This window comes from Limanda limanda, chromosome 10 (genome assembly GCF_963576545.1).
Source record: "Limanda limanda chromosome 10, fLimLim1.1, whole genome shotgun sequence".
NCBI classification, from domain to species: domain Eukaryota; kingdom Metazoa; phylum Chordata; class Actinopteri; order Pleuronectiformes; family Pleuronectidae; genus Limanda; species Limanda limanda.
Window position 1 is genome coordinate 17,001,466 of NC_083645.1, and position 12,247 is coordinate 17,013,712.

The window sequence follows — 12,247 nt, forward strand, 5'->3', positions numbered from 1 at the left end:
TCCTGTTCTCCACACACACACGCTAACGCGCACGCGCACACACACACACACACACACACACACACACACACACACACACACACACACACACACACACACACACACACACACACACACACACACACACACACACACACACACACACACACAAACACACACACACACACTCTCTGTTATTTTCTCTCTCCCTGTATGATCCCAAAAAAACGTCCACACACACAAAAAAACACAAAGAGCACCCTCATGCCACACCACGCATGAACCGCCCCCCCCCCTCTCTTGCTCCTCTGGCCAATAGCGTCACGCAGCGGCCCCACGCCCCCCCCTCCACATCAGGAGCCCCTCCTCCCCAGCACGTAGCCACCGAGCAGCAGATAAATAGAGTCCCGGGTCCCGGGCTCGGCCTTCTCACTCACCGGGAGGCTGCTCAGTTGATTTCCGTCGTTGCCGTTCGATCTCAACTCTCAGGTAAGAAGATGTTATTCTCTTGTAGAACTTTGAAAAGTTTCAGATTGACTTGCCCTGTTCTGCAGGAGCGGTCTGCATCTCCTCACTTTCCTCATGGTGCGCAGCGCGGTGTAAATATTGATCCGAGCTGCACAGTTTTCAGAGTTGTAAAGTTTACAGAACTGGACGAACAGCTCGTTAAGACCGTGTGATCGAGTTACACTGATCTATCGGCTGATCGATCATTTACTTTGCAGCACATACTGCAGGTGATATCACTTTTGAAAAGTTCAGATCATTTTCTTGAGCAAAAGAACGATATCCACACGTTCAAAACAATCCTTTACATGAAGAAGTCCTGCATTCAAAACTTCACTAAAGTAAAAATTTATTTTCAGCAAAATGTACTTACTACTATGAAAAACTAAGATGATTAAGTTCAGTAAAATGTTTTACTTTCTATTCCAGCTGCATTTATGTGGATGTAATGACAGATGTTGCATTTTACTAGTGTAGATTTTTTTGCTAATTTGAAGTTCTTTACATCCCTGGTAGTTCAATCTACAGCAATGCATCATATTCCAAGAACATCATCAAACCCATAATAGAAGAAAGACCTGCTGCACATATTGCGTATCATGTTACAAAGACATAGATCCCTTTCTGTATAATTTGCACATTAAGAAAAACAGCCTCATATATATAAATATTTCAACTTTTATTGTATATAGTATTTCTGTTTTCATTCTTGCTGCATTTTTCCTGTACTTTTGCCTTGAATAAAAAGGCTTTTCAGCTGTGTGACGATGCATTTTCCAGCTGAGCCAAGAGGCTTTTGAAAGAGTTGATTTACGATTTTCTTATTACGTAAAAGAACAGTTCTTCGCAAAAGTTCACCACCGACACGTCTGGAGATGCATGGTTTAGACCGACATCTTAAAAGTAGCTAGAGCTGTAAATACAGAAGTTAAAGAAATGTATAAAGTTACTGTTCACTACTGGCTTTGTCAATTGTCTCCTGACTCTAGCAGCAGCAAGACTTTGCTTTCTGCAAATACACCGAGTAAAACAAACATCCGCCTGTGTCGCCCTCCTCCACACGATCACTTATTGAATAGTGCTGCCCATAAATAATCTTCCAAAGTGAACTGTGAACTTCTTTTGCACATCAAGCGGCAAAACTTATCTGGTTGAAAGGCCAAAGTTCCACCATGCAGGACAAATATTTACAGAGGTGACGCAAGAGAGGCGTGATGTCACAGGCCTTTGTGTTTGATAGTGGAAGAAAAAGATCAAGTCTTCCTCATACTTACTACAGCCCTCAGGAGTTTCTAAACCTGTCAGTGAGAAAACTTGTCTTGTCTTTTCCAGGATGACTCATCAGTTCCCATCCCTCTCTCCGGAGCAGAAGAAGGAGCTCTCTGACATTGCTCAGAGGATCGTGGCTCCAGGAAAGGGAATCCTGGCAGCAGATGAATCAACGGGTGAGCCTTGAGTGGTTTCATTTTTTTTCTGAGATAAGAGGTGGCTGCAGAGCTAGTGTCTGAAATAAACTCTTCGCCGTCTTGTCTCAAGGAACCATGGGAAAGCGCCTCGAGAAGATCAACGTGGAGAACACCGAGGAGAACCGCCGCTACTTCCGCGACCTTCTCTTCTCCACCGTTGACTCCAACTGCATAGGTGGGATCATCTTCTTCCACGAGACACTCTACCAGAAGGCGGACAGCGGCAAGCTCTTCCCCCAAGTCATCAAGGACAAAGGCATCGTTGTCGGCATCAAGGTCACAACGCAGCTGACGGGACACATTTTGGGATTTTTCACATGTGGAGCTCTCGAGACTAATGGATGTGTTTTTATTGTGTTTTTTCAGGTGGACAAAGGCACAGCTGGTCTGAATGGAACCGATGGAGAGACCAACACACAAGGTAACATAGACCCAAGAAGCAAAACCTGGAGTAAAAAACATTTTCCTTATCAATGTTTACATGTTTTAGCAAATGAATTAGAACCTCTTTATTGAAAAAGATTGCAATAGCATATCCAATCATGAACAACTTGGATTTTTAAAGTGGTGTGAAAAACCATACACTATAGACACCGATGTGAATCCGCCAATATTCATTAACTGAGTGTTTCTCACAGGTCTCGACGGCCTCTCGGAGCGCTGCGCCCAGTACAAGAAGGATGGTTGCGACTTCGCCAAGTGGAGGTGCGTGCTGAAGATCTCTGATGGCTGCCCATCATCTCTCGCCATCGCAGAGAACGCCAATGTCTTGGCCAGATATGCCAGCATCTGCCAACAGGTGTGTGTTTTTGCATGGAGGAAGAATTCATCTTGCTCAGTGTTATTTGTTTGTGACCCACCCATCCTAACGTGACTGTATTTACTCCGTCAGAATGGCCTGGTGCCCATTGTGGAGCCAGAGATTCTGCCCGACGGAGACCATGACCTGAAGCGCTGCCAGTATGTCTCAGAAAAGGTCAGACCATCATCTCTGGCCTTAGTTTTCCAAATTAAAAGATCACCAACAGTAAAATCTATTTAATTTCCCAGCAGATGATGGTTTAAATCATGTTTCTTATTAAAATCCAACTCCTCAGGTGCTGGCTGCTGTTTACAAGGCTCTGTCTGATCACCACGTGTACCTGGAGGGCACTTTGCTGAAGCCCAACATGGTCACTGCTGGACATTCCTGCACCACTAAGTACACCCCTCAGCAGGTTGGCATGGCTACAGTGACTGCTCTGAGGCGCACTGTCCCTGCTGCCGTGCCAGGTGAGAGTCCAGCTCGACGCACCAGTTTAAGAACACGATTCAGACCTGGTATTAACATCTGCCGCGCCCAAAAGCCTCCTGAGATCCAATCACATTATTTTTGATGTGTCCTGTGCAAAATAGGCAGGACCACCTACTAGGCTGATGTCCTGAAAACCTTTCTTCATAGTTCATTTGGACCATCCCGACTCTGCTCACTCTGTCTTCTCTCATTTGCACAGACAAACAAACTGAAACATCTGTTAACTTGGACTATAGCCCAACACTAGTCTTTTAATTAACACCAGGTCTGAACAGGGCCTAAGAAATGTGTGGACAATCAGGTTTTTCAGTAAATTAAATACATGTAACATTTTCTTTGTGTCTTCAGGCATCTGCTTCCTGTCTGGAGGCCAGAGTGAGGAGGAGGCTTCCCTCAACCTGAACGCCATCAACCAGGTGCCCCTCCACCGCCCCTGGAAGCTGACCTTCTCTTACGGCCGTGCACTCCAGGCCTCTGCTCTTGCAGCCTGGGCGGGCAAACCTGCCAACAAGGCAGCCTCACAGGAAGCTTTCTCCACCAGGGCAAAGGTTAGTCTCGAAGGGGATGGATGGCTGTTACTGATGAACAATTAACACCAATAAATAATTCTCACTTATCAGTATGTAGTGGTGGACTGTGCACAGAACTGTATACTAAATAACTCTTATCTTGCATTACACAACTTAACAGTGAGTGGTCAGTGATTGTTGTTTGAAAGCAGGTTTCTGTCTCTTCAGTCTTGCACCAATGTGGCACCGCTAACCTGGCTGATTATTAACACGCTGCATTGACTTTGCCCTAACTTCATTCCTCTACTGCTCTCTGCAGATCAATGGCCTGGCTGCCAAAGGAGAGTACAAGTCCACCGGCTCCGCTGACGCAGCCTCCATGCAATCTCTGCACACAGCCAGCTATGTCTATTAAATACTGTGAACTTTAAACCTCCTCATAAAAAATGCACATGGACCAAACGCGTCTCCTCTGTACTACCAACACCAGGGGAAGATTTGTGATGTTGCACTCTTTCGCTCAGTGACATGACTGGAAATAAATTAAGTGACCAAAATGTTGTTTATCATGGTGGTTTGTGTGTTTTTTTGGGGGGGGGATCTGCGAGCATTTCACAACCTCAATCATAATTGTGTGTCTGTGGGTGCTGTGGGAGCCCGGCCTTGCAAGAGGAGAACAGTGGGTATACAAACTGGAAACAGAGCAGTCAGACGCAGGGGTGTATGGTAAATAGAAATTAGGAGTTTATTTAGAACTGAGGGGGAAAAGGGAGGAGGGCGCATAAAGATAATTCAAATAGCTTTGCCGGTCTGGCAGTTGGGGTCTGGGGCTCCAGCGGGCTCTTCCTGGGATGACGAGAGAGAAAGACAGCAGTGTATCCTCTTCATCTGACAAAAGGCAGGCCGTTGGCCTCTTACCCTGAGACTCCTTGTGAAAACGTCTGGTTCCTACTCCCTCAGTGGCTCAAGAGAGTCTGTCCCCATTTCCTCTGGTTTTTAAAAGGGCTCCTGATTGCCTCATGATTCAGTCCACCTGTGAGAGACAATCAGAGACACCCGGGAGGGGAGGAGCTCTCCAGGAGGATCCCCTGGGGTAGTACCGCCCCTCCAACACCACGCCTCTGGATTGCCTCTGCCTGGCTGTCCTCAGCCATGTGTGGCACGGCTGACAGGCTGGGCCATCACAGTGCATGGAGATTGAAACATTTAAGCACCACCACATGATGCATCCAGTGAACATCCTTACTCCCAACATCAATGGCTGTGCAGATCAATTTTAGGCTTTTGAAAGTCTTAAACATGTTAAACTATTGCATACTATGTATATTACATATAATTGGATATTATATAATATGTTTAGGGGTTAGGACTTGATAGGTTTTCACTTCTTTCCACTTCTGGTTTACTGTACCTTAACTTACTTGAGTAATTGATATTTCAATTTTAGACTTGTTCGAGCCTGAACCAGAGGTAGGTCTTAATTACGTTAACTTTCATTTTGATGCTTGTTTTTTTTGGCAACATGCATAGTTTGTGAGGTGTGTATGTTGCAACACTTTCTCAATGATATTAGATATTAGCAAGCTGTAATAAAACCACGGAACTGATAACTGATAGTCCACCAACACTCTGGTCAGAATTTATCACAGTACACTTGGCCTGGTTAAAAGTTTATTCTCTCATAGACTACTTCACCTTATCTTCAATTAAGAGGAAGTGTAAGTAATTCTGGGACTCTGATATTTCCTGTCTTACTTGACATATGTCTTAAAGTCCATTCATTACATTTAAGTTTTAAATTAAATTCTACAGGTGTTGACACCTGTAGAAACCCGAGGTGTGTATGCAGGTCAAAATCACTTGCAGCAAAAATAATTTGATCTGTGCTTGTGGAGTAAAGTCGTGTTTGCTGATTGAAGAGGAAATAGATTTGAAGCCAACAGGCTTACACAATAGCTTTGGAGAAATAATGAAAGCATTTAGAAACTTCAACCACAGGTCTAGAGTCTGAATGGCACAAATCAGTTTTTTGAAAAGGCTGACAAACCCATGCAATGCTTCTGCTGATCAGCTTTTTTTCATTTGTATGTCAAACTATTCAAATATATAAATGCACACATTCACATACCTGCGTGTGGGATGTTAGAATCAATGATTATTAAGTGGTCATGGAGGTAAAAACTACTGAGTCTGTCCTCCATTTACTACGGTGCACTGTATGTATCAGTGCTGTCTATGCATAACGATTTATATTTGAGTAAATCTCTGATCATAAATCTGAGCATCATTTTTACTTTTATTCTGTATTAAACAAACAACATACATCACATTTATTGCATCAAATATAGTTAAGAGCTAAAGCTACTTGAAAAGTGACCCCCGTCCAAATCTGTTCTTCACACATTCACAGGAAAAAGATGGCAACCGGTTTCCAGTTAGGCTCAGTATATCACAGTCATGTCGAACATGTTGAACTATATAAACATATACATCAAATGCTAAGCTAGGAATATGCTAATGATCATGAACAATCTGCAAGCAGATTCTAACCCAAATCTATTCCAATATACCAAATGCAGTTTTGATTATGATTGTATATTATTTGTCTTTGGGATAAATGTACATAAGGGGATCACACAGAGGATGTTTTAACTCACAGTTGGCCCAAACACAAAACATACTGTAGTAATGATGCAGCTGATCAGAAATATCAAAGTGTCCATCATACATTGTTGAAACTCTTACTGGGTGGATGTGTCTAGATTCAAAACCTTCATGGTTGGATTTCATGTGATTGGGGAGCAAACACAAAAGGTACTAACACCTACTTACTCCAATGTAAACTTAATATATGTCTCCCCTTTAAACCTATCACTATAACATTAGGTGATATAACATTGTGTAAGAGTCATAACTTTCAGGCTTTGATTCAAAGTCTAATGTGCAGTGTGGTTAATGTAATAACGTGAAGTGTTTATACAGTAAGTACACTTAAGCCTTCCTGCATATAATAGTGGTAACTGTGTTCCCCTTAATAAGTGCATTCAAAAAAGGTTTTACAAAAAGCAAATTTTGTTTAGTAATGCATTTCTTTCTTGTCAGACATCTGTGCTTACACCATACACTGTTACACATACTGTCAAGTTGTAATGTAACGTACAGTAAAAGCCACTAGGTGGTGTATCATTCACATGTAATATATTGTAGAGAATTGTGATATGTTTACATGAACTGCAGGAAAACAATATGAAATATTAGTAGACTGATGATTGGAAAAGACTGATCTTAGTTCGGTGTTGCGTCACTCTGTGCTGGCGCCGGGATGCACCTGACAATAACCTGTTGGAGATATTGAAGTGGAGACCGGTTAGAGAGCAGGGAAACAAAGAGGAGATAAAATGATGATTGACACAAAACTGGTACAAGATATAGTTGTGATCAATGACATCTGGCTTCCTCTAGCTGCTGATGTCTCTGGTTATTTTATAAATTTATGTGTGAGTCTCATGAACTTATTGGTTTTACTTAAGTTGCTCTTGAGCTGTTTTTAGGTCTAAATTAGTTTGTTTATATGACGAAATATGATACAAGATTGTATTAGAAATTGTATTAATTATTTTAAGTAAGCATTTGTAATTAATTCTGACCTATATATTTTGTCTTCTGTCATATGTTGTTGGTCTGGACCTAATGTTTTTGCTGCCAATCAAGGCCAAAATACTAAGATTCTACTTATGATATGAAAGACCTTGTGAGTCACACTGATATTACTGTGATAAGTATCAATTTCACACTATCAACCACATCTTGGGATCATATTTACAGCATGTGAGAGGAGGAAAACAAACGTTTAGGGCACCAACATGTAGCAAGAAGGTTCTGGTTTGAATTCCTGTTCCACCTGGGTCTCTATTTATATTCTCCCTGTGTCTGTGGGGGTTTTCTCCAGGTACTCAGGCTTCCTCCCACAGGCCAAAGAAATGCAGATTGGGGTTAGGTTAATTGGAGACGGTTAATTGACCATACGTGTAGATGTGAGAGTGAATGGTTGTTTGACTCTCTATGTTGGACCTGCAATGCACTGGTGTCATGGCCAGGGTGGACCCCACCTCTCACCTAATGTCAGTTGGGATTGGCTCCTACTCCCTAATGAATGGATAAATATAGCTCTAATAATAGCTTTTTCATTTGTGATGGTTGTCTGGAACTTCTGTGCTGGTTCAGAAAAATGTCTCCCTCCAAAGGGGTTAATTCAATTCAAATCTCAGTGGGCAACACTTATTTTAGATTCAATTTCCGAAAAAAAGAAAAGAAAAAGCATTACCTGCGTGTTTGTGGATTTCAGTGCTAAACGTGCGACAGAAGACAAGAAGATGAGGATCACTGCCACACACAGAGAGGACGTGAACAGTAAGCCTTCAACACCAAACAGCTGTTCCTAAAGTGATGGAAAGTGAAAGGGGGGGGGGGGGGGGGTATTCATACACTTTGAAAAAATGTAAATCTCATCTATTTAGTCAAAACAACCAACCAACCAACAGCCAACCAACCAACCAACCAACCAATCATGCTGTAACTCACAATTCTGCCCAGGGCCCAGTCCTTGTCCTCTGCGTGTCTTGTCATGTATTTAAGGTAGCCTAAATAGGATAAGCAGTATATCCTGAAACCAATGGAGACTACGACCCCCAAGATGGAAACCACATACATGGCCAAACACACAGTCACCTGGGAAAGATGAGTTCAACAAAATGAAATGGGTCATTGAGAAAAGAAAGAAAGACTGATGGGCGACACAATAAAATACATCATTATTATGACATAAAAGCACAAATATGCCTACCATCTTCTTGGATGGATGTATCCCGGTGTAGACAGACAGTTTTCCACAGACAAGAAACTTAAAAAAACACAACAAAAACACCATTAGCCTCATGTTCTCCTGTCATTCACAAATATATTTTGACAACTGCATGACATACCATCGTAGATCACACATCAAGTTTAAGACTGTGTAAAACTGTACTGGAAAGGGTATTTTCCAGTACAGAACCAGCATTTGACACTTTCTTGTCGGGAAGCTATGACTAAAACATTTTTAATATCATCGTGAGGTTGCCAGACAACCAGCAGAGAAATGTATGTGGTGTGTTGTCCGCTTTGGTAGACAGAGTTTATCTTCCTTCAGAGCCAGGCTAAATGTTTTACTCCTGTTTCCAGTCTTTATGTAAAGCTTGTCAACTGGTTGCTTGTCATTTCACCATTACCATACATGAAATAAAAGAGTGGTGTCAAACTTTGCATCTTAATCTTGGAAAGATTACAGAAAGATCACCCAGTTTTCAGGGGATTTTAGGTGCTTCTGTTAACTATACATTAAATTGGTGATTAAGCTAATGTTATTAGTGAATATTCAACCATTCAAATAGACTATCTCTCCATTTTCAGCATGTCACTGGTAAACACTTGATTGTTAGGTACCAGAATTCCCTGCCAGAAGGGGATGTAGATTGCACAAGAGTTTTGCACAGTTTCAGACGCCAGATGAAATCCCATCAGGAGCTCTGCGCAGCCAAAGATCAGAATGACAATCTAGAAAGAAGAAGAGGAAGGAGGCATTGACTGTAGTGACTGTTGTGCCCGTGGCTCTGTGTAAATCTACTGATGAATAAGACGAAGAGCATGAGTGACTATAACTGTCCATGATCTCAGCTCTGTGTGGCTCTGCAGTGTTGGATGTCCTACCCCAAGAACCTTGGGCTCCTTCTGGATAAATCGATGCAGAGGTTTGCTGGTCATCAGCAACTCCTGGTTCCCATCTTGTCGTGTTGCTGTCGCTCTAGTTGTTGGCTCAGGGCCCTCCATGGCCAGTAAAACTATATACGCTGTGTCTGGCCGTGGGAGGAGAGAGCAAGAGTTAATCGAACCAGATGAATACTGTGGTAAAGCCGAATGACTCCAGACAGGCCACAGTGCTCCAGGCAAAACATAGTGTGCAGAAGATTGCAGGGGTTTGAGCAAAAACATGAAGTGACCCACCTTGTTTTGGTTGTAATGCAGAGGAGGAGTGTGAAAGATAACGGGAAGAGAATGCTGAGAGTGGAAAGAGGAAGTGAGGAAATCTGAGACTTTTTCTTTTTTTCTTCATGAAGGGGAGGAGCTGGACACTTTGGGAAGTTGCAGGCAGAGGCTGTTCCACACTACAGCCACTAAATCAGAGCTAAATCCTACTGAGATCTGTGTGTATATACAGGGACATGAATACACTGACAAAACTATTTCCATGGGTTGAAGCAAGCTATGACCTCATTGTGTTAAATGAGGAAAGCTTTATTTCATTTTCATTTTGTATCTATATGGAACCTTCCTGGTCGAATAAAGGATAAATTAATATATGTTTATAGCTGGAGTCATTACATTCACTCATTGAACCACATTTTGGTTACTGGTTACCTAAGAAAACCTTTGTTTTCATGTTCCTGGATTTGGCACATTTCTTTAGATGGAGCCGACCTACAATTTTAATAAGGATGTCAATTCATTGCAGTGTTTAAAAATATGACCTGTAGAGTTGAACAATTAATTAAGAAGTTCTGCAGTCAATAGATATTCGGTTGCTCGATGTGGGCAAGTTACAGATGAAAATGAACCTAATGACTCAATAGAATGTCACTCGGTAGAGCATATACCTCAACCAAATTCCACAACCTCATAAATATCACTCTCATTAACATGCCTAATTGTTTTCATAAAGATCCAAGAAATATTCTCTGAGGAATCAATGAAATAAATGTTTTACTGCAGACATGCCATCTACCAGTATAACACTGATATTATATTTATATCACTAATAATCCTGTAATGGCATTGTAAATTTAGTGTTTGCAGAAATTAGATGAAGTGTTTACCTTTACACAGATATTAATGTCTGTGTTGCTTCTCGGTTAAAATGGCTACACCCCAATATCAGGTCGTATGAAGAATGAACCAACTGCCAAACCCTCCAAGACGCATGACTGACCATCCAGGCCTAGAGCCCAGCTGCTTAAATGCATACACACTTCAAAATACAAACTATATCTATCAAGCAGATTAAGTAATTGTTCATTCATACATCGTATATTCAATCATAAAATGTACTGATTTCATGGACCCTTGACAACCATGCAGTTAGAAAAGTCATTATGAATTAAATCTAGTTTAACTTTTCAGTTTACCAGCATATCTGCCAATTTGAAAGCAACTACTCAAAGTCTTTTATTTAGAACATTTAAGTTTAGACAATAATAATAATATAAACAAGAACAACGAGGATATGTGGATGAAGAAGCATTATTTTATGTCTCCTGAAGCTGTCATGTCAGGAACATCTGAACACTTGTGGCTTTGCAGACCTAAAAACAACAGCAGAGCAATCTTTTAATGTAATTGTTTAACAAAAGTCAGACTTGGATTCACACACATGAGTTTCTATAACACCTTTGCGACTTGGGTGAAGGATCCACCAGTAAAATGAATTGAAGCAGATAACTGAAGATTTCCGATACTGGCAGTTTTGGCAGTGATTTTACAATGAATAACTTGCTGGTGAAGATCATTGTGTCTTGTATCAGTGGCTGCAGCAGGAGGAGGGTGGATCCTTTCCCACATGTTAGCTCCAGACGTGCTGCCAGTGGGAGTTCTGAGTGATGAGGAGTGTTTCCCTGGGGATGTGATGGAGCTGGCTACACTATGATCTGCTTCTCCATCACATCCACTTTCACTGACAATTACTTATCTTCACCCATTCACGTTAGAAAACAACAACAGCTCCTCCTTAGCGAGTCAAGCTGGTTTCAAGAGTTGCTTCTAATTTGCATCGAACAACTGGATGAAGAAACAACTTTGAGGGATGATTCCAGATTCGTCAAAGTTGTTTAAATAACACCATGACTTTTATGTGTTAAAAAAGACACAGTGTAAACAGACTGATGCATGCTAACCGCTAGCTGAGCCAACTTTACCCAACTTAGCTGCAGGAGCTAACGTGCTACAAGCTACAACTCCGATTGGCTGAAACTTTATCCAGAAGATATTTGGACCGACTCTTGATCGAGAGCAAATATTAAACTGATGTGTGTCACTAACGGGTTTTAATTCCGGCTCCTCGTCACGGCCCTTCACAGAGGGATCCGCCCCGGCTCTCAGCAGAAGCCTGGCCGCAGATCCAGCCTCATGCCGGGCTCTGTGGGTGAGACAGTCCTCGGTGAAACGGCGTGAACCCACACAGGCTGCTGCTGGTGGTGAAGGCGAACAGAGGAAATCTTCTGTGGCAACCCGGAGAGTTGTGTTCCCAAAAGCTTGGCAAGTGGAGGTGTGTCCCTCTATCTGACGGATGTGTGTCTCTAGCTGCTGGATGTGTGTCTCTAACTGCTGGATGTGTGTCTCTATCTGCTGGATGTGTGTGTCTCTTGCTCCTGGATGTGTGTATCTATCTGCTGGATGTGTGTCTC

General features: G+C 42.1%; 2 protein-coding genes across 4 annotated transcripts; one reads left to right on the plus strand and one right to left on the minus strand.

The window, feature by feature from the left end:
- The first annotated feature begins 381 nt into the window (after positions 1-381).
- aldob (aldolase b, fructose-bisphosphate) lies at positions 382-4,321 on the plus strand. Its single transcript, XM_061078946.1, has 9 exons — positions 382-468; positions 1,819-1,931; positions 2,023-2,228; positions 2,319-2,373; positions 2,591-2,751; positions 2,845-2,928; positions 3,050-3,224; positions 3,595-3,794; positions 4,075-4,321. The coding sequence occupies exons 2-9, from the start codon at positions 1,820-1,822 to the stop codon at positions 4,168-4,170; spliced, it is 1,089 nt and encodes a 362-aa protein (XP_060934929.1). The 5' UTR covers positions 382-468; position 1,819; the 3' UTR covers positions 4,171-4,321.
- A 1,712-nt stretch (positions 4,322-6,033) lies between these two features.
- LOC133011588 (uncharacterized) lies at positions 6,034-12,225 on the minus strand. 3 transcript variants are annotated; one of them, XM_061079352.1, is made up of 8 exons: positions 11,883-12,225; positions 9,795-9,848; positions 9,501-9,646; positions 9,237-9,347; positions 8,599-8,655; positions 8,337-8,483; positions 8,080-8,193; positions 6,034-7,094 (listed from the first exon to the last, which is right to left on the minus strand). In XM_061079352.1, exons 3-8 carry the CDS (start codon positions 9,618-9,620, stop codon positions 7,041-7,043), a joined length of 603 nt encoding a protein of 200 aa, XP_060935335.1. In that variant the 5' UTR covers positions 9,621-9,646; positions 9,795-9,848; positions 11,883-12,225; the 3' UTR covers positions 6,034-7,040. The 3 variants fall into 3 exon arrangements, with proteins under 3 accessions (XP_060935335.1, XP_060935337.1, XP_060935334.1); XM_061079354.1 differs by lacking the exon at positions 9,795-9,848; XM_061079351.1 differs by lacking the exon at positions 11,883-12,225 and having other exon boundaries at positions 9,795-11,043.
- Between the last annotated feature and the right edge of the window lie 22 nt (positions 12,226-12,247).